The following is a 22,978-nucleotide window of genomic DNA, read 5'->3' on the forward strand; positions in this document are numbered from 1 at the left end:
TTCTCTGAAAGCCCATTACTTATTGGCATGTTTTCATTTATTGACAGGTTCATGTATTCCTTCAGGCTTTTAAAACACATTCATAGCAATAACAATAATTTATTTGGGGGATTGGAGTTGTATCTAAGTCTAACCATCTGAAAGAGAATTATAAAATTCACTTCCAAAATTTTGGGCTTTTAAAAATCATGCAGTCAAAGCATTTACTATCATTTTTTTGGATGTGAATTGCAAGGTGGTTTCAGCGTGTATAGTATTTAACAGGAGATGTCTCTTTCTCTTTTCGTATGTTGAGGTACATTTTTAAAATTTTCTATCCTTGTCTCCTTTATGACTCAAGTGTTACTTTCCCGGGGAGAATCACTGTGCTTTTATTCTCCCTTAACCACTCAAATCACCTAGGGATGGTTAATCTGTGCACTCTTTCTCTCTGGTATCCTAGTCCTGTCCAGCCCTGTGAAATGTTTCAGAAACCAATCAATCTGTAACCATTAGGTTAAGGCTAAATGGTGACTCCCCTCAATTCCAAATGGTCTGAGAGCTGAGGCATGTGGGAACTGTCACGGTGGCCGTGTGTTTAGACCCAGGGGAGAGGTCCAGGCATCACCATTGCTTACTACAGAAGCAGAAGACTGCTTTAATGCCACATACTGGGCTAGGCCCTGGGGACATATTAATGAGCAAATAGGTGCAGTCCCTTCTCTTGAGGACTTTCTGGAAAAGAAATATCCTGCAAACAGCATACCAGAAAGGTAAACCAAGCTTATTAATAAGTAAGAAATATATTCCTTATTTATTTTTTATTTATTTATTTTTTTGCGGTACGCAGGCCTCTCACTGTTGTGGCCTGTCCCGTTGCAGAGCACAGGCTCTGGACGTGCAGGCTCAGGGGCCATGGCTCACGGGCCCAGCCGCTCCGCGGCATGTGGGAACTTCCCGGACCAGGGCACGAACCTGTGTCCCCTGCATCGGCAGGTGGACTCTCAACCACTGCGCCACCAGGGAAGCCCAATTCCACATCTTTGAAATTTGTATTAATAACACTTATTCGACCAAGAAGTTGGCGAATTATGTAAACTTAAAGATTGACTTTCTTCAAGAATCTGTCACATTAGGATATGACAGCCGGCTCTAGCTATCAATGTGTATTTCCTACTCACATTCATTTTTCCTAGTCAATAACATTTAATAGTAAGCAGTATAACTGGCTATAACTGATATGATGATCATCTCCATATAATCTATGTCATTTCTTACAGTTATTGCCAGTTTTCGAGGAACTGTCCCGTATGGCCTGTCATTGGAAATTGGAGATACAGTTCAGATCCTGGAGAAGTGTGATGGTAAGTAGACTAGTGTTGATTGTTTGAGGTTGTATAAACAATCTCCTGCAACACTGGACAGTTCATAAAGTTTACAGATTGTTTCCATACTTCTGTCAATCCCTGGAATTTCCCCAGTAGTCACAGTGAACCATTTTTAACAAAACTTTTTTCTTGCATATTGAATGTTTGGCTTATGGGAAAGCATTATTCCGTATTTTTAAGCTGATTGTATTTTTTCCTAATATTATTTACTTATATTCACTAGATGCCAACATAGAAAGCAATTGAGACTATTGAATTTGTGAGAGTTCATGACTTGGGGCCAAACAAGAAGGCCTTTCTTAGAATGTCAAGAGTCTGGTGGGTTCCCCAGGACAGAAAGAAAGAGGTCTAGAGCAGAAATGCCTTACCCCAGGTTGGGTAACCAGATGCCTCCAGGTGGGACTCCTGCCCAGGCCAACTCTGCTCTAGTCCTACAGCCATCTCCTCACCTCCCTCAAATCTGGGCTGAAGTTATTCACTGCATTTGAAAAGTTAAATGAACTTGTATGATTAATTTATGTAACAGGTATCTCATTCAATCGACCTAATATGTACGTTCTCAAATGCTTCTATTCCTGGTCAACAAAACATCCTTAAACTCTAGTCCTTAAAAAGATCCCAGATGAAATGACTACTCTTTTTTTCTTATCAAAATGGCCACATTGTAAAGTCCTATCAGTATATCCAAAGATAACTGTTTTTCATCTTAATATATTGTCCTTATTAGGAATTTATAATATGGTAAGATTCTATCATATCAAGGTTCATTATTGGCAAAATTGTGTTCTCCCAAATAGAACTATTACTTTTAGTTAGAGCCTGTTATTAAATTGTGGTGATACATGGACATTTATTTTGTCCAATGTAACTAATAAAAATAAAGTTTTTCTCTGTCATTGCCAGATATATTTTGTTTCTATTTTCTTTACAGATAAATATAAAGTCTGTTTTGAATTGGTGAAAATGGGCTTCACAACTATAGGAGCTGTATTTTTGGTTTTTTAATTAATTAATTAATTAATTTATTTATTTTTGGCTGTGTTGGGTCTTTGTTTCTGTGCAAGAGCTCTCTCTAGTTGCAGCGAGCGGGGGCCACTCTTCATTGCGGTGCGCGGGCCTCTCACTATCGCGGCCTCTCTTGTCGCGGAGCACAGGTCCAGACGCGCAGGCTCAGTAGTTGTGGCTCACGGGCCTAGTTGCTCCGCGGCATGTGGGACCTTCCCAGACCAGGGCTTAAACCCGTGTCCCCTGCATTGGCAGGCAGATTCTCAACCACTGCGCCACCAGGGAAGCCCCTGGGAGCTGTTTTATAACCTGAAAACCTTTCTGTATGCTGTAGTTGGACAGAGACCTCTCTATGACGTATCTGCAATTATCAAAAAGTTTTGGTTTCTGTTAAAATAGTTGTTTAAGAATGGCTATATTTCTTGGATGGATGTCTTTAAGGGATATAGTAAACCCTGACATTATAGAGATTCCATTTCTCAATTCATTCTGTTTTCTCCAGATTGATTTCAAAATGATGTTTTACAATATATTCTTTTGAGAAAACTTATGAGGAACAAAAATATTTAAATGCAAATCTCAAATACTTCTTTCTAAAAGTTCAATTAATCAAAAAAAGATTCAATTCCATAGAACATTTGTTACATGATAAAAATAATTTCTTACCAATAAGCAAAATGGTTTTTGTTCTTGAAGAAAAAATAAATTGAAAATAATACATTTATAGGGGGCTATATATTAACCATATAAATATATATATGTATCTATCTATCTATATATGTATATATATATACACACCCTGTAATTGTTTTAAACTATAAAAAGATATGTTCCCCATTAAGGATAGTGCCGTAAAATTGATTCAGAGTTCCTTGGAGATTAAGTAATAGGCATTCTACAGAATAAAAACTATGTGTGGATGACAGAGTGCCATTAGTTCTCTTAGTAGATGAGACTTGGCTTCACTCTTCTTAGGCTATCAGACTGATCCTAACCCAAGACAGTAAGCTGAAGAAATGTGTGAATTCACTACAGAACTGCTGGCTGAGCACTATGCTTTGCTGGTAGAGTCTGGGCTTTGTAGTCAGGCAAAGAGAATTTGGAACTGTGTTAAATCTTGTGTAGATTTTTGAATTTCCCTGGGATGTAGTGTAGTGTTTTATAAAATGAAGTGAAACTAAGCTCAGAGAGGTCAATTAATTTGCCCAAGATTCAACAGCTAATAAGTAGCAAAGCCAGAATTTAAGCGCAATACTCTGATTCCAAAGCCTTTATTTCCGTTATGCATGCTTCTATTTTTCATGTACGTTTCCAATACAATTTGTAAATGATTTTATTAATAGAAGACTTAAACTAGTAGTCACTTGACTGTTAGTCGAGCCTAATCCCAACCCCCATTATGTTTATACCTAGAATATTTATATGTAGGGTAAAATTCCATCAGTAAAGGACAGATTGATTTCTAATCGTTTCTTCAAAGTATTGTAATGATTTATTGAAATATGACCATGATTATTTCTCCACAGGCTGGTACAGAGGATTTGCCTTAAAAAACCCAAATATCAAGGTAAAAATTATTGCTTTTAACCATAATTATGGGATTTTTAAGAAAGACAGTTATTTTTCTTTATTTCATTATACAATTGAAATTACAGTTGGGACTCTTAGTTGAAATACTAAATGGCAATACAGATTTTCATAAATTTGGAAATTCTTTTGAACTTGGATTATAGTTAAGACATGCTATTCAAATGATAATCCTATGTAGCTCTTGAAATTTATACTGAGAAGACCTTAATAGGCTTACTATATATATAAAAAAATCGTTTTGAAGTGTTAGTTTCACAGAGGGTGAAAGTAAAATTCAGGCAGCGGAAATATATATATTCCAAAAGAAACACTGAATAGAGGTATTTAATCTTTAAGTTTTCTGTGGTATCATTTGTAAAAAGTTGGTGTGGCAAAACAGGTTTATTGTAGGGTATGTTAAGAGTCCCTTTGGATTTGAGGAGCTGAAATGTGGGAAAATCATATAAAGAATCCATCTTTCTTACCATTACCAACAAAAACTAAGACTTATTATCCTTTATATATTTATATAAATCCTAAGGAATTATAGTAGGAAGTAATAATGATTTTTCTTTTACCTTTCATTTATGTAGTTTATGATTTTGACACTAATCCTCGCTAATATCTATATTTTTTCTAATACTTTGTTCTAATCTACCCATGCTACCCACATTTCTCTAATATTTTTTTACATGTCATGTTCATTTTTCGGTTTAATTCTGGTTTTACTAGGATTGTAGATAAGAAATTGTATCATTTCTCATTACCAAAGTCTAATATAAGTAATCTAAACTCTTTTGTCTGCCTTTCTGCTTAAATATACCTTTTTTCCGGATCATCCAACTGTGTTTATTACTTTATTTCATTTATTTTAGGCCATTCTAAAGGAGAGCCTGATACTTTTACCCTCATTTAAAGTTATTTTTGGACATCTGCAGGCACATGCAAATGTAGCTTCAGTATTTAATTTTTCATTTAGTACATGCTTGAGAAAAAATGTGTTATGGTTTGTTACTTCTGTTACCCTTTGAACCTCAAGTTCTGACTTTTTCTTGTTAATTACTATAATTACTCTATTTGTTATTCCTACCATATTAAGGTAAATTTAAATTCCAAAGGAAAAAAAAGTTATTTTTTAACCTATATATGTATTTACTACTGTTGTATATTACAGAACTTGCTAGTTAAATTTTATATTATCCTTGGATCCACAGTGGTGATAATGTATTCAAATGACATTTGTTTTCCTAAATATTTAATTGAATTTGTCATTTAATTGTACCTAAAAAATCATTCAGAGAATATTGTTGTTTAATGGATAATAAAATTGATGCTCTTCTTTTTAATGTTGTTTTTTTCAATTTCTCATTTAGAACAAAGGAATAATTTCCTTGCCCTAGCTTTTCCCTACAATAAAAGGCTTTCAGCTAGCGTGGCTTCTTTTGTTTAATTTTTATTCCGTCAAAATGGCAGCCTGGTGATTAATTGCTGCTATGTTTTCATCAAAGATCTTCCCTAACATGTAATACACAGATTGTTTCCAGATTCATAGTGGTATTTTTTAGTATATATTTTTAAATAGACACATGAGTATTTTTGGAGAGAAGAAAAAGAACTACAACGAAAACAAACAAACAAAAACCCCCTTCTTTCAATACTGGAGTATTAAAAAAAAATTCTTATTCAACATGCTTTCTATATAGAATTCTTGAAAATATAAAAATTTTCTGTTTTATAAAGAATATACTTTTGAGTGGGATTTAATTTTTTGATTATATTTATTTTAAAGTATCTCTAAATTTGTAAACTGGTAAGTAGTAGAAAATAAAATGAATGGGTCTAAGCTACAATAGATTTAGCCTAAAGAATATGTTAGAGATTCCTTCCTCCTAGTATTGTTATGGTTGTGTGGCTATATTTTATACATATGACTTACAAAACTAACTCTGCTGTAATAGACAGCTAGAACCATAACCTGCATGTTTTCTCTTCCAGGGTATATTTCCTTCCAGCTACGTTCACTTGAAAAATGCATGTGTAAAGAACAAAGGGTAAGAAATGAATTTTGTTAATAGTTGAAGGATTTTTCATAGAACCATTACTTATTTTGGAATTTGAAGACTTAGTAATTGTCTTGAAAAATGAACTATAGAAAAGCATGCCATTGTCTGTGTTGTTTGATAAAGACAGATTACACTAAGGCAGTTGGCGGAGAAAATTCAAGAACCACATCTGTGTGTTGGACAACAGTAGGATCTAGGGCTCTGGAGGTCTCTCATTGTCCAGAAATCATGGAATCGGCCTAACCTTTTTTCTTTTTTAACATCTTTATTGGAGTATAATTGCTTTACAATGGTGTGTTAGTTTCTGCTTTAAGCAAAAGGAGTTGGTTTTTCTTGGTTTCCTGCTGTGTAGGGAAGCATGGCAGTCACACCCATCAAATGCTGAGTCATGTCTCAACCCCAGGAATTTCCTAGATTCACTACTGAATTATAAGCAGCCAAGCCTGCCATTATTTTCCTGTTTGGGGTTAATACCATATCCTTGTGTGACCATTTCACAAAGCTGCTATTCTGCTTCAGAGAACATCATTTCTGTGCTGTTTGTTTGATTGGGCTCATTGATCACTTAGGATTTCTGATATATTTGAAAAGTTTTTCCCAGTCTGTGTCCAAAGGACTTAAAGCAGCTGTTATGATAAAAGATTATTCAAATACAATATCACAGAATGAAAGAGTAGCACTTGCTTATTTAAGTGGTTAACATAAGCAGATTATTCATTTTAAGTGAATCCAAATATTTGCTGCCAATGTCACAAGGAATATGCATTGGATCACTGAATAATTTTCATTTTATGACAAAAGAAACAATGCAGGTTGTACCATAAAAATTTCATTATTCATCAAATAGCAAAAAATAGGAATTTATTAAATTATTAAAGCACATTTTAAAGCATATTAAATTATATCTTCAAACTTTATTTTTACCGGAAAAGTTCCATGGAGGCTATTCAAATGGGTGATTCTTATATCCACTCTCTATAAAGGTAGAGTATTAAATCTTAGCTCAGTGAAATAATTTCTTCAGGTGGCTGAGAGTATATGGTATAACTACTTTGAGTATGTGGATAAAACTTAAAGAGTCTAGGAGATCCTTATGTTATCTGTCTTATATATGTCAGTTACTTTAAGCAGTATTATTATTTTGATAGTAGTAGTAATTATTTAAAACAGTAGGTTAAAAACATAATTCTAATACTAATAATTACCACTACTATTACTCTTTTAAAAAATGTGTGTCCGTCAGAAATGTTGTGCAGTTATAATCCACCAGAAGTGAGTCAAGCAGAGTTATTAATCCTTTTGGAATTCTTCCACCAGGCTCTATCCAGCTCCCTTCAAGTAAACCAAGGGACACTCCAGAAAACACATGCTTACTCTTTGTTCTGACCTTTCTGCCCTAGTGATCTGGTCTAGGCAATGTTGAAACCCAGGGTTTCTACCCTGTCCCTTAAAGAATCCACTTGAGCAGACCCCCTGCAGCCAGAGTTCTTTGCTGCCTTTGCCCCAAGCCCCACCCTGATCCCCTCAACTCTCCAGAGCAGAGAGCCACCCAGCCCCCATCTTACACTCTGACCGAGGAAGAGAAAAGAGAAGATGCTAGCAAAAACGTCAAGCATCACTTCACCCAGTGAAAGTCCTCTCTCTCAAACTGTATTGGGGTGGGACATAATTTTAATTGAAACAAGTATCTTCTTTTATTTTTTTATTTTTATTTTTGTCCCAGCCAGTAAGTGGTGAGTATCTGGCTCCCTTGAGTCCGAGGAAGTTTAAATATGGGTAAAGGTGTCTCAGAATTTGGTCGTATAAGTGTAAGACTTGGTTGTGGGTTCTCCACCTGAAAGAGGGCATGATAAGCATTATACAGCAAGAGAACTTCAGGGTAGAACCAAAATTTATTTTCTTAAAAAAAAAAAATGTTGGAATTCATTGAGACTTTAGGTTCTAGGACTATTAACTGGAAGAAAAACTTTAGCCTGAAAACATTCAAGAACACGTGTTGCCAGGTGATTGCTTTCCCAGAGAGGAACCTCTTTGGGATTTTGATGTTACCTGCCTTATTTTCAGGGGATTAGCACCCTGATTGCCCACCAGGATGAAATAGCTGCAAAGTTCATCTCAGAATAACTGAACAAAATATAATTTCAGGGGCAACTACTTATGACAGACTGTTTGAATGTTGATTTTGGTATAATTAAAAGGAAACAGCTGCCTCACCTAAAATGGCAATTCTGTGCTTCTTAAAAATTTACATTTTGGTTGAACAAACCCCAAATCAACTTCCCACAGACTGAATTGCCTTTATGTTCTTTCCTGGGTCTTCAGAGCAATGCAGGACTGACAGGGGTCCTTAAGTTACAGTTTGTGAGGTCACTTCTCTATTGTTTAATTCCTGCTGAGGTCATTTCAGTTTTTAGATGTTAAGTAGGTTGTTGAGTTTCCGGGAAATTCACTGTTCCCTCCTGACCTTGCATTCTATCATTTTATAGTCTCTGTCTCCAGATATTCATCCTTTAAATTGCAACAGCTGCTTCAAAAGCAAAATAAATGCACTACCATTTAAAAATGTCATATTATATAGACTTGATAAAAGGTTCTATATATGTCACAGTTCATATATTACTGTTTACTTTTATTTCTAGTTTTACAGCCCAGCTTTATGTTTTCAGCAGTGTGTAAGCTCTAGAAAGGAGTAAAACATCCACAGGGTCAGTACTTTAGCAGCAGTATGAAATGAGGAGAAGAGGCTCTGTTGGTGAAGAAATCAAGGCAAGATTTTAACTCCCATACTTGCTGTCAAGAAAACTTTACAAAAAAAATTATATGCCCTTTGGACATAACGTCAAAAAGGAATGCAGAGCAATTATTAGCCTCATGCTACGAAGTAACTTTCCCTTGATCATCCATGTAACCTGGTTCAGTGTCTACATATTAGATATTGTCCTTGGAAAAAAATACTCAAATGAAGAGATAATGCCCATCAGTACAGTCAGTTAGCATTCTTTTGAGAAGCTGTAGTATTAATAGGCACTTACCCATTTTAAGCTGCGCAAAAACTGGAAGAATTTGAAAAAAGAAACTAGAGACGAGAAGAAAAGGTTATTGTATGTCAAAGATAGAATACAGAAGACCAATTCAATCTTCTGTTTTTTCCCTCCATCTCCTTCTATATCTCCTTAATATTAGGACCACCATACATACCCTGCTAGATGTTGGTATGAATATTTTCCAAGTATAGTTTCTGATGTTTAGAAAAGAAATAGGAGAAATATATTACCCTAATCATGGAGCGGAGCGTTCTGCAATGGATATTCAAATATCTGTGATGTCAAACCCTTAATAAGTTCTGTGATGCATGACAACATTACTGATAGTAGTAATCATTTTTCATGGTCTTGTTGGCAAGTCATGAAAATGAAGTGTTAATGAGAACAAGTGAGTGTTCAGTCAGTATATCAGTGTCTAGTTGTTTATAACGGTGAGTTAGTTTAGATGTTTGCAGCCATCAAAGCCTGATCGTTGAATGAGCCCGTCCCTCCCTTTGAGTCCTATAGTCATAGAGCTTGGAAGGCAAAAGCCATCTCACAGTTTCTGTAGCCTGGTGACCTCATGTTACACACAAGGACTTTGGGACTTGGAGAAGTTAAACGAGTTGCTCTTTAGAGGTCAAACTGTGGCTGGAGCTGAACTCTCCTGCTATTGTTGCTTCACCACCACACTGCTCAGACTTGATCTGGATAAAGTGGCTGGTCGTTCTGTTATGGTACTGCCGTAACCCACTTTACATTCCTCACACAAGTTCATGATCGGATCCTGGTTACTGTCTGCAGAACCAAAAATAACTGCAGCTTCCTTTCCTGGTTGGCCTTTTAGAGTGTTTAAGATTATTGCCTATGTCATTTGCATATACACTTTGTTGTTGTTGTTCAATTTCACAGACAATTTGAAATGGTTATTCCCACTGAAGACTCTGTTATCACAGAGATGACATCAACATTAAGAGACTGGGGAACCATGTGGAAACAACTCTATGTGGTACGTAACTTTTTAATGGCATCATGTTTCCGATAAAGAATTGTTTTAAGAACTATCTGAACAGGAGTGTCAACTAGCATTTGAGCACATGCTGTAAGTCACTAGTACTCCTCCAGGAATTAGGGATAGAGAGCTTAATAAGACTCAGTGTTGTTTTAATCCCTGTGTCCATCTAGAATGGATTTTGCAAGTTCTTTTTCAAGCCGCACGAAGGCAAAAGGTCACTTTCCTGGCATCTAATCAAATAGGATGGTTTACATGGAACCAGGGTCAGGCTTTCTGAATACATTTAATTTTCAGGGGGAACTAAACTTATTTTCAATACAATTTTCATATTGGTGGTATTTTTTATGTTCTAATTCTCTGTAAATTATTCAAGTATAATAAAAATGATAGGCTGCTTAGCCAGAATCAATGAGAATGTTCTAAATATACAAGAGAAAGGAATGTTTCTTGGGGAAAAAAGGGGTCAGTGTTTTGGGTATATATATATATATACCTATTTACATGTTGTACTTACTGAGAGTCTTCTGTGGTGCAAACCCTGTGGGAAGTACTCTATATGTAGTATCTCATTTAATCCTTACTACCACTCAAGGAAATAAAAGACTATGATCATCCTGAGTTTACAAATGAGGAAAATGAGGCCGAGAGTGAAGAACTTGCTGGAGGCCAAGTAGTTGGAAAATGGCTGAGCTGGGATTCCGATGTAAATCTAGTACCCTCCCCTCACTCTGAACCACTGTATATGGGGAATTGGGGGTGACATTTTGGGGAAGATGAATTTATTTCTTCTCTGATTTTCAAAGGAATTTATAGAACAGCTTAATCATTTGAAGGGATGTGCTCAAAATACGAAGGTGTACTTACCCTGCTTAATCATTTGAAGGGATGTGCTCAAAATACAAAGGTGTACTTACCCTGACAAAATGATTTGAAATAGCCTGTCAAAGAGAAAATCCAAATTAGTGAGGGACATGGGCACAAAATGACCGTTTTTATTTTCTGCTACATAGAAAATGCAATAGGGGCACTTTCCTGGTGGCACAGTGGTTAAAATTCCACCTGCCAATGCAGGGGAACATGGGTTCGAGCCCTAGTCTGGGAAGATCCCACGTGCCGAGGAGCAACTAAACCCGTGTGCCACAACTACTGAGCCTGCACTCTAGAGTCTGTGAGCCACAAGTACTGAGCCCATGAGCCACAACTACTGAGGCCCGCACGCCTAGAGTCCATGCTCTGCAACGAGAAGCCACCACAATGAGAAGGCCACGCACCGCAACGCAGAGCAGCCCCTGCTCGCCACAGCTAGAGAAAACCTGCGTGCAGCAATGAAGACCCAGTGCAGCCAAAAATAAATAAATAAATAAATTAATTAATTTAAAAAAGAAAATGCAATAGGATAGTTCATTGAGGCAAGAAAATCTTTAAAAGTCACTAATAAAAACCCTTTTGATGTTGGATTTCTCTGACCATGCCCTCCTGGAGCTGGTGGCATTAGGACTCACTACTAAAATCCACAAGATGATCTAAGATGAAACACAGTGTCTAGGCTTTGCTGGGGTGAGGTAAATGCACTGTCAAGATAACTGAACTCAAGGGCTCTGTGCTGGGAGACTACAAAGGAAATGCAGATCTCCTTTTTAGATTTAAAAAAATTTGTGTTGGAAAGAATATAAAACCCAAGTATTATTTCATTTAATATTGTACCTGACACTAACATGGAAAATGAAACTATGTGAAATTTTCAAATCACTGCATCCTAAGTACCCACTGTAAAAATAATGACAGTGTAAGTGTCAACCATTAGCTGAGCTAAGGCACCAGCACTTTTCCTTTTATGTAGCTGCTGGTGAGGAACAGAGTTGAATTTCCACTTGATTCTTCCTTATCTAGCTATTTTTGCCTGCTTTTGAGGCTGCGAGCATCTATTTTGGGGACATACTTGATTGGCTTGAAAACCTATGTGTTGTAAGCTCTAGGAGTAACCTTCTCACCTCCTACCGTCCTAAGTGACGGAAACAGAGAGAGAATTTTTTCAGAGTTTCCTTGGATACTGGAATCGTAGTCAGTTCTATTAGGAAAAAATATAATGTTTAACCTGGAAGTACCAGATTTTTGACCTTGAGAAGGAGGCTGACTTGACTCTGTTGGACCTTTTGGTTTCCCTTTTCCTGATGTAAACGTTTTTGCTAAATGTTTTAGTTCAGGTTCATCATGCTTGAGTGTATTGGGGTACTGTCTGTGGTCTTTCCTAACAGTTTTAAGGCTAGCTTCTCCACTGGAAGCTTCTCCACTGGAAAGGTGCTTAATGAGCCACTAATATCTTGTTAATTGTAAGTAGTATATGAGATATACTTAATATACGTAGGACATTTAGCATAAAAAAGCACATGGCAGATGCTTGAGAAATGCTATTTGCTCTTTTTAATAACATTGGTAATGGCCTAATTTAATGTCCTTTAAAATATCACTTAATAAAGTATCAGTAATCTAACCACAAAACGTTTAGGAGAAATACAGCAGCCATCTTTTACCAAGTACTTTTGTGCAGGCCTTTGGGTGGGTATTTCACATCTGTCTTCTGTGGGACTCTGCCAGGTAGTTTTTATTCTCGAAGCTCATCAAAGATAATCTATCCAGAGTCCCATGCTAAGTGGGAAAGCCTGGCTGTAAACTGAGGTCTGCTGCTCCAAAAATTATATTATTTTCATCTTGAGGCAAATCAAAACTTACCCATTCTCTACAACACTAAAATATTTACAGTTCACTTTTTGCAAAAAATATTGCAGAAATTTTCTGATATATTGTAAAAATGTTTAGGTATTTTTCTATTTTAAGTGTTTAATATTGTACCCTACCTTTTTCATTTGACATTAAATCAAAAGCATTCTTCCCATTTCCTGAACAGTCTTCATAACTATCCAATTTTTAAAATCCAGTTTTTAAAGAAGCATCATTTTCTGACTAGCTGTCAAAACAGATATGTACTGTTTTCATGCACGAGTAGGGAGGGTTTGCTGGTCAGGACTGCAGTATGTCACTGTTCCTGCCACCTCTTCCTGAAAGGGAAAGCGGACCAACTTGTTTTCCTTTTATAAAGGATCTGACTTCTTCTCAGCTCAATGTTCTCTTAGACTTAAGAACTAGAGGCGACATTATTAGGAAATCAAGCCCATTCTTCTGGACAACTGCAGAACGCCTTCCCCAAGAGCAGGACAAGTGACTTTCACACTGTGACAGTCATTTTAAGCAGAGCTGACTCTCTCCCCAGCTGCATGAGATTTGACTTATATTTTCCTTATGTAATTTCTTTGACTCAAGTGAACTTTTCTTTCTGACCACAGAGTTCCTCAAGTTTTTTTTTTTAATTTTAATTTTTTAAATTAATTTTTTAATTGAAGTATAGTTGATTTACAATGTTGTGTTAGTTTCAGGTGAACAGCATAGTGATTCAGTTATATATATGTATATGTATGTGTGTGTGTGTATATATATACATATATATATATATCCTTTTTCAGATTCTTTTCCTTTATAGGTTATTGCAAGATACTGAATATATAGTTCCCTGTGCTATACAGTAGGTCCTTGTTTATCTGTTTTATATATAGTAGTATGTGTCTGTTAACCCCAAACTCCTAATTTATCCCCCCCACTTTCCCCCTTTGATAATTGTAAGTTTGTTCTCTGTGTCTGTGAGTCTCCTTCTGTTTCGTAAATAAGTTCATTTGCAACATTTTTTTTAGATTCCACACATAAGTGAAATCATATGATGTTTGTTTTTCTGTGTTTGGCTTACTTCACTTAGTATGATGATCTCTAGGTCCATCCTCCTCAAGTTTTTCTTGATCTTCCCTGCTTGTTCTTTTATATGATCTAAACAGAACCCACCTCTCAAGATCCACCAAAACTAACAGCTCTAAATCAAGGTATTCCTTCCTTCATTCTTCAGCTGCTGGGACTACGTAGTGCAGTCTCAGCCATTGTGGTTGGGGGCTTACACCAGGTGAAGAACACAGACACTGACCAGTGACTTAAAACATTATAGCACCTTTGGAATGACTTGTATGGGAGTGTATAACGTGAGTAAAGAGTGAGAGGATATAGAAGAACAGGCTCAAGAGAGTGCTCTAGGAGTTGAGAGCAAGATTATTGATATCTCAGAGGACAGGGATGGTGTCGTGGAGAATCCTTCTTGGTCAGCAGGCACGTTGCCTAACCTGCGCAGTACATGAAAATGCTCTTCCAGTCACCAAGCATTGATAAAGCAGAAGATCCATCACTACTTTTTACCAAAAAAAGAAAAAAAGAAAAAGAATTTTATGACTGACCATCTTTACCCATCACCCAGAACTTGGTATTTCTGGCAGCGTATCTCTGTAGAGGACTTTAGATGAACGATCATCTCAATACTTTCATACCACTATTCATATAGCCTACTAATAATTTTTGTAGAAAGTAAAAGCATGGCTTCTTCTTAAGAAAGATGAAGGGTTGATGGAAGATGAAATACTGATAAAAGGTTTACCCTAAATATCTCTGGGGAAGAGACATACATTTAGATTTTGATAAAGACACAATATTTATAAGAGGGTTTATTCTGAATCAGAACATTAATGATAACAGCATTAGTAGCAGCTGTTACTTACATGATATTTATTCTGGGCCAAGCATTGTTCTCAGAGTTTTAATATATGAAGTCATCAATCCCTATAGCAAGCCTATGAGATAGGTACTATGATAGCCATTCTACAGATAAGAAAAGAAGCACAAAGAGGTTAATACACTGCCAAAGGTTTTTCAGTCAGTGAAGGGCAAAATTTCAATGCAGTTTGAGGTAGTTTGTCTTTCAAGTCTGTGCTCTTAATCAGTGTACTCTTGGGGTCTCTTCACAAATGTTATCTCTAATCCATAAAATAACCTTACAGGAAGTTAGTACTGTGCCTGTTTCACAGATGGCAAAAGCCATACTCAAAGCCTATAAAACTAGTGAGTGGCAAAACCAAGATTTGAAGCCAGGAGTTTAACCTGTCTTTTTTCCAACTAAGCCTCCTCGCTTGATGAATTTCACAGGAGATTAGCCTGAATTTACATGAATGTTCAACAAGTAAGAAAGAAAACATTTCTTTTTAAGTCTAAATACTGACCAGATAATAGCAGTGAAAATTCATCAATGAACGAGTGTGAGAGCCCTCTGTGTGCCCAGCTTCTGATGGGAACACAGTAAAGCATTAAGACCAACATGTAAGAAATAATTGGAAAACCGTGTTTTCTGTTGAATTGGCTTTAATTACATGCAGGCATACTTCAGAGAAGGGGAAAAAAGAATGTGAGCAAGAGTTGTAAGGGGAAGATTTCCTGAGGCAGGTGGAAGTCGGGTGGAGCCTTGAAGGGTAGTAGAATTGGATGGAGCTAAAGAAAGAGGATTTGAGGTGGAAACGGAAGCAGAGTAAGTAAAACCAGAGACCAAGCTTGGGTGTGGAGGCTTATTGAGGACCCTGGGACACAATGTCTGTGTTGGGGAGTCTGAGAAGTGAAGTTGGATTCTTGGGCAGGAGAACAGCATTGTGAAATGGGATGAAAGCATGTAGAGCAATGAGTGCATTTGAGGACCCGAGGGGAGAGTTTGTCTGTTAATGGAGAATCTGTCCACAGAGTGGCCAGCACACAGAGGGTAAGCAGGACTGCCCCCCATTTCCTCTGTGGTTACCCCATGTCTCAGTGACTGATCATTGAATTTCCGCATTTGTATATTTCCCAGAGAAATGAAGGCGATCTCTTCCACCGGCTGTGGCACATCATGAATGAAATCCTGGATCTGCGGCGGCAGGTGCTTGTGGGGCATCTCACCCACGATCGGATGAAGGATGTGAAGCGCCACATCACCGCCCGCCTGGACTGGGGCAACGAGTGAGTACTGGCCGCTGAGGGGGTGGTCTCTGGTGGCTGAACACAACAGATGTGACTGCAACACAGGTGTGAGCCACTATGCAGTCCTATCTCTGGAAGACACCAGAGGAGGCTTTTCCGTCTTTCCGCTTTGGGGGGCTTAGTGCAAACTCTCACTAGTAGAGTCAAGAACTGCATCCTCTAGGGCTGGTGGGGGTCCCAGGACATTGTCGGTTCTCTACTGCCCTGTGTGCTCTGACAGTGTGCAAATGCTCATGAAATACAAAGTATTCACTGGGGTCAATCAGATATGGCGTCTGCTAAAAATTCATCTTGTTTCAAGGCTTTAGGTTTGGCATGTGAATTTCCTTCTAAATATATTCCTCTTCTTTATTGTGGCAGTAGGTCGTTGGTGTAATCTGGAGGGATACGCTAATGCTAATAGCTTCTGTTAAAAGTCTTAGGACAGGTACCCTGGGTGGGAGGGGGCGTGCTCTCCTTATTGCCCTGATTCTGCCTGTGTATACATATTAGTCTCTTTGAGGAGCTACTTGGGAGAGCTCAGTAAAAAAGCTGCTCTTGACCAAGATTTACTTTTAAATAAAACTGTGAGTGACTAATCTACAATAACAGCCAAGCACTTTAAATAGTATCTCTAATCACTTAAAGCTCTGATGAAGGCTGATTGTGCTAAGTATGAATGTTAATATATGGGGGAGAAATTAGAATAAACCAGCTTTGACTATGATGTTAGTTAGGCTTGTATGGGCTTAAGTTTAAGGACGGTAAATGGTCCCTCGGTATCCTACAAGGTCATAGCCTCCCTCCGTTTCCTCTCCCCAAATCCCCATTTGCTATTTGGACCTTCAAAGGATCTTAGGGCAACAGAATAAAAGAAAAGCCGACAGAAAAAGGAAAAGGCAGTAAAATGTGCACCACAGATAAATTTGCCTCTTGCTGAATCTGGAAAAATTGATCTGAAACGAGAGTGTGCTTCCTCTAACCATAGAAAGTCGCTTTATCAGAAGCCAGTTTTGTTTCCTGCCAAGATATCACATACTACAGGTATGAAGACGTGGACCCACTAACACATTTTAAACCTCTGTCTCATCCAGAGTCCTTCTGGTATTTCGTTGAGTGAGCTGTGCCATTCATCCTGTTACCGACAGTCGGGAGAGCAGCCCTAATTCATTTATCTCAGGGAGATTTATTCCTTCTGGGGAGTCAAAAACAAGAGCAGGTTTGGAATGCAGCAAGACATTGTACTCGGAACTCTGCTTTTTTACGATGGGAGGCAAATTCCAGAGCCCTCCTTGACTTCAGTTTCCTCACTTGTCGAAGGAGTAAGTTGAGCTAGAAGAGATCCAAGGCCCCTTTCCGCTCCAGGGCAACATGATTCAAAGCACATAGCACTTCCTGAGAGAGATGATTTGCCAGCCACATGCATGGAGCCTCCGGTCTTGCTGTGTGAGATGGGGTAGCACTTTGAGGGGTAGATCTGAAGACTTTTTTTTTTTTTTTTTTTTTTTTTTGCGGTACGCGGGCCTCTCACTGTTGCGGCCTCTCCCTTTGCGGAGAACAGGCTCCAGATGCGCAGGATCAGCGGCCACGGCTCACGGGCCCAGCTGCTCCGCGGCATGTGGGATCTTCCCGGACCAGGGCACGAACCCATGTCCCCTGCATCGGCAGGCGGACTCTCAACCACTGCGCCACCAGGGAAGCCCCTGAAGACTGTTTGACCATGACTTAGGCTGCCCATCTTTCATGTGTTCTTTGTTTGTTTTGAGAAAACTTTGAGCTTTCTCTGAATTATATTGGCTCTTAGTCATTGTGCTGATCCTCCTTTAAAAGACTAGTTTGTAAATAGGAAGAAAGTTGGATGAAGTTAGCTTATCAAAAATAGCTTAGAAATATAGAGCAGGCAAGATGATACTTTTTCAGTTTTAGGAAGGAAGATGATGACATAAAGAAGGGAAAGGAGGGAAAAACATTAATTATGACTGAATCATGGCTCAGTTTGGACTCATGTAAGTTCTAGCTTGTACTTTGGGCAGTTCTTTGGCTAATTTATGGTAAGTTGGTAAAATATTGATGCATGAAAGTGAGCAATATAATTTATTTAGATCATCCTCAAATTCATGAATTTTCTGAGGTCTCATTCTGTTTCCTTTGAATTTCTTTGACAACTTATTTAAAATGACTTACAGTTTACAGATTGTGTATTTACTGTATTCCTTTAAATATAGTTTTCTTACTGAATGGAAAAGCAAAAGTGGAAAGCAAATTCAGATAATTCTCTTGCATATTAAACTAAGTTGTTCTGCAAAATTGTCTGTCAGCATGTAGATCTCAGGATGAACATAAGTGAAAGATGTGTTCAATCTCAAGTTGTATGTCAAACTGTTGAAGAGTGGTGAAGAGAAGCCCTCTAGATGGAGGAAGCTTGGGGGGAGGGGGAGGGGGAGGGGGAGGGGGAAGAGATAACCCATCTTGTTCCCTAAAGGGGCCATCAGAAGAAGTGTTCTCGCCTGGAAGCCTCGAACAGACTTAAAATAATAGCACCTGTCTCAGTTCTCCGTAGAGTCCTGTGCTGTCCTTTGATTTTCCTGTGATAATGATACAGGAGGGAGTACCCATTCATTCTTCCTTCCTGATGTCCCAAAGCAGTTCAGTGACTGAGTTAATATAAAACTAACCCCCCACCCACCCATTTCCCTTGCTGGCTTCCCATGTCCTAGGTCCTCTCCTTCCATCCTGTTCCTTCCGTCTTTGCCTCATTTCTTCTTGTTTTTTAGAGCACTGTCCTGATCCTCTTCTGTGAGCTTAGAAGCCTCACACAGTGGGAGGGTTATCCTAAGGATATACCTAGGAATTAACAGAACAAAATAGAAACATATCAAAGTCTCTTCACACAGCTAGGACGCCAGGAAACCAGCAGAAGTTGAATAATCCAAGCCTTATGAGAGGAAAAGACTTGCAGATCACCAGCTCCTGGGGCCCCAAAGCTGAGGAAGGTTCTGGATCCCACACCTACTCCAGAACCTCTGCTGCTGGAGTTGGTCTTAACTCAGTCATTCTGCAGTGATGTAGATCACTTGTCCTTCATGTTTCTCAGATGGTTGATGCTATGTGAATTTCTAGGTTCTCATTGACAGCCAGTATCCGTTATTCATGTTCAAACTGAGCATTTTATACCAACTGCTCATGAGCTGCTGGCCAGTCCAGGGATTATTTGTCCTTTGGTCAGGTGCCTACCTGTGGGCCAGTCAGGTGTGGCTCAGGAAGGGGAGATGGTCAGATGACTAAACTACTTCAGCTGCCCCCTGACCCTCCCAGAAGAAAGTATGGTAGGGCAGCTCCTCATGGAACGTGACACGGGGAAGGAGGTGAGTGCTCTGATTCACATGTGGTTGTATGCAGGCACACTGCAGAGATAGGTTCGGTTCCAGACCGCCGCAATAAAGCAGGTTCGGCTCCAGACCGCCGCAATAAAGCAGGTTCGGCTCCAGACCGCCGCAATAAAGCAGGTTCGGCTCCAGACCGCCGCAATAAAGCAGGTTCGGCTCCAGACCGCCGCAATAAAGCAGGTTCGGCTCCAGACCGCCGCAATAAAGCAGGTTCGGCTCCAGACCGCCGCAATAAAGCAGGTTCGGCTCCAGACCGCCGCAATAAAGCAGGTTCGGCTCCAGACCGCCGCAATAAAGCAGGTTCGGCTCCAGACCGCCGCAATAAAGCAGATATTGCAATAAAGCAAGTCACAAAATTTTTTGATTCCCCAGTGCATGTAAAAGTCATGTTTACAATGTACTATAGTCTATTAATGTGCAATGGCAATATTTATTAAAAATATACATATCTTAATTTAAAAATACTCTATTGCTAAAAAATGTCAAAACAATTAAGATAGTGACATCAAAGATCATGGATCAGAGATCCCCATAACAAATGTAATAATGAAAAAGTTTAAAATATTTTGAGAGTCACCAAAATGTGACACAGAGACGTGAGGTGAACAAATGCTATTGGAAAAATGGCGCAAACAGGCGTGCTTGACACAGGGTTGCCACAAACCTTCAACTTGTAAAAAAAAGTAATATCTGCAAAGTGCAGTAAAAACAAGGTATGCCTATATCCTCTTTCCTTTGCTAGATAATCTTTCCTCAGCAATACTCACCTGGTGTCTTCTGATATCTTACGTTGTAGTGCAGTGGTCCTCTCTTGGGACGGGATGGAGAATGGGGAACAGACCCTATCAGAATCCCCTGATGAGGTATAGCAAGGGGGATTTATTAGTCTGCTCAGGCTGCCATAACAAAATACCACAGACTGGGTGGCTTAAACAACAGACATTTATTTTCTCATAATTCTGGAGGCTACTAGTCCGTGAGCAAGGTACCAGCAAATTCAGTTTCTGGTGAGTACTCTGTTGCTGACTTGCAGATGGCTGCCTTCTTACTGTGTCCATACAAGGACAATCTCTGGAGTCTCTTCTTCTTCTAAGGACACCAATCCTGTTGGATTAGGGCCTCACTCAAATGACCTCACTTAACGTATATTATCTCCTTATAGTCCCTCTTTTCAAATATAGTCATATTGGGGTTAAGGCTTCAACATACAAATTTTGGGAGGACACAGTTCAGAAACTAACAGGGAGACATGGGCATTTTGAAAATGAATTACCAAGTTTGTGCTTTGAAAGTTCAACAAAAATTAGAGAATGGGAGTGTGATTTTTAAGTTTGTTAAAGAGAAACATAAGTGAAGAAAAGTGAGAAACTGTTTTAGTATCTAAAAGCCAAGTCCTACCGTCAAGAGGGCCACAGTCTTGTAATCTTAAAACCAACAATCCCTCAGGGTGGCTGGGGAAGTACCTGGCTTGAAGTATGTGCTGAATTAATAAGAGGTTTTTACTTATGAAACCTCTAATGAGGTTTTGGGGAGGTCACAGAATTTTAGGATTTTTTTTTTTAACATCTTTATTGGGGTATAATTACTTTACAATGGTGTGTTAGTTTCTGCTTTATAACAAAGTGAATCAGTTATACATATACATATGTTCCCATATCTCTTCCATCTTGCGTCTCCCTCCCTCCCACCCTCCCTATCCCACCCCTCCAGGCGGTCACAAAGCACCGAGCCGATATCCCTGTGCCATGCGGCTGCTTCCCGCTAGCTATCTACCTTATGTTTGTTAGTGTGTATATGTCCAGGACTCTCTCTCGCCCTGTCACAGCTCACCCTTCCCCCTCCCCATATCCTCAAGTCCGTTCTCCAGTAGGTCTGTGTCTTTATTCCTGTCTTACCCCTAGGTTCTTCATGACATTTTTTTTTCTTAAATTCCATACATATGTTAGCATACGGTATTTGTCTTTTTCTTTCTGACTTACTTCACTCTGTATGACAGACTCTGGGTCCACCCACCTCATTACAAATAGCTCAATTTCGTTTCTTTTTATGGCTGAGTAATATTCCATTGTATATATGTGCCACATTTTCTTTATCCATTCATCCGATGATGGGCAGTTAGGTTGTTTCCATCTCCTGGCTATTGTAAATAGAGCTGCAATGAACATTTTGGTACCTGACTCTTTTTGAATTATGGTTTTCTCAGGGTATATGCCCAGTAGTGAGATTGCTGGGTCATATGGTAGTTCTATTTGTAGTTTTTTAAGGAACCTCCATACTGTTCTCCATAGTAGCTGAACCAATTCACATTCCCACCAGCAGTGCAAGAGTGTTCCCTTTTCTCCACACCCTCTCCAGCATTATTGTTTCTAGATTTTTTGATGATGGCCATTCTGACCGGTGTGAGATGATATCTCATTGTAGTTTTGATTTGCATTTCTCTAATGATTAATGATGTTGAGCATTCTTTCATGTGTTTGTTGGCAGTCTGTATATCTTCTTTGGAGAAATGTCTATTTAGGTCTTCTGCCCATTTTTGGATTGGGTTGTTTGTTTTTTTGTTATTGAGCTGCATGAGCTGCTTGTAAATTTTGGACATTAATCCTTCATCAGTTGCTTCATTTGCAAATATTTCCTCCCATTCTGAGGGTTGTCTTTTGGTCTTGTTTATGGTTTCCTTTGCTGTGCAAAAGCTTTGCAGTTTCATTAGGTCCCATTTGTTTATTTTTGTTTTTATTTCCATTACTCTAGGAGGTGGGTCAGAAAGGATCTTGCTGTGATTTATGTCATAGAGTGTTCTGCCTATGTTTTCCTCTAAGAGTTTGATAGTTTCTGGCCTTACATTTAGGTCTTTAGTCCATTTTGAGCTTATTTTTGTGTATGGTGTTAGGGAGTGATCTAATCTCATACTTTTACATGTATCTGTCCAGTTTTCCCAGCACCACTTATTGAAGAGGCTGTCCTTTCTCCACTGTACATTCCTGCCACCTTTATCAAAGATAACATGTCCATATGTGCGTGGGTTTATCTCTGGGCTTTCTATCCTGTTCCATTGATCTATCTTTCTGTTTTTGTGCCAGTACCATACTGTCTTGATTACTGTAGCTTTGTAGTAGAGTCTGAAGTCAGGGAGCCTGATTCCTCCAGCTCCTTTTTTCGTCCTCAAGATTGCTTTGGCTATTCGGGGTCTTTTGTTTTTCCATACAAATTGCAAAATTTTTTGTTCTAGTTCTGTGAAAAATGCCAGTGGTAGTTTGATAGGGATTGCATTGAATCTATAGATTGCTTTGGGTAGTAGAGTCATTTTCACAATGTTGATTCTTCCAATCCAAGAACATGGTATATCTCTCCATCTATTTTAGGATGTTTTTAAAATACAAAAGTGAGAAGGCTTTGGTTGTATAATTGGAAATGCCATGCAGGAAGGCTTCCATATTAGAGAGAGTAATGATGTGGAAGGGATGTAGAGCAAAATATCCTCAGAGAATTAAGTGTGAGACCTGGAGTGGGATAATTGAGGGGAGTCTCGTAGAGAGACATCATGAAGCCTTTGGGATAGTTGTGATGGTTACGGAGATGAGTAGAATTATACAGCCTTGACATCAGTGTAGTAAGGTGGATGCCTGGAGAGGAGTATGTTATCAAG

The 22,978-nt window shown here is 38.7% G+C and overlaps 1 protein-coding gene across 1 annotated transcript in view; it reads left to right on the forward strand.

Annotated features, from left to right (window-relative positions):
- Nucleotides 1-22,978, forward strand: part of DOCK4 (dedicator of cytokinesis 4) — a 486,038-nt gene that overhangs the window by 209,426 nt on the left and 253,634 nt on the right. Inside the window, exons 2-6 of the mRNA XM_060156832.1 lie at nucleotides 1,260-1,343; nucleotides 3,899-3,939; nucleotides 5,937-5,992; nucleotides 9,940-10,036; nucleotides 15,801-15,949. Of these exons, the coding sequence (XP_060012815.1) occupies nucleotides 1,260-1,343; nucleotides 3,899-3,939; nucleotides 5,937-5,992; nucleotides 9,940-10,036; nucleotides 15,801-15,949 (427 nt within the window). The remainder of the gene's footprint in view (nucleotides 1-1,259; nucleotides 1,344-3,898; nucleotides 3,940-5,936; nucleotides 5,993-9,939; nucleotides 10,037-15,800; nucleotides 15,950-22,978) is intronic.

The sequence above is a fragment of the Lagenorhynchus albirostris genome, chromosome 8, assembly GCF_949774975.1.
Source record: "Lagenorhynchus albirostris chromosome 8, mLagAlb1.1, whole genome shotgun sequence".
NCBI classification, from domain to species: domain Eukaryota; kingdom Metazoa; phylum Chordata; class Mammalia; order Artiodactyla; family Delphinidae; genus Lagenorhynchus; species Lagenorhynchus albirostris.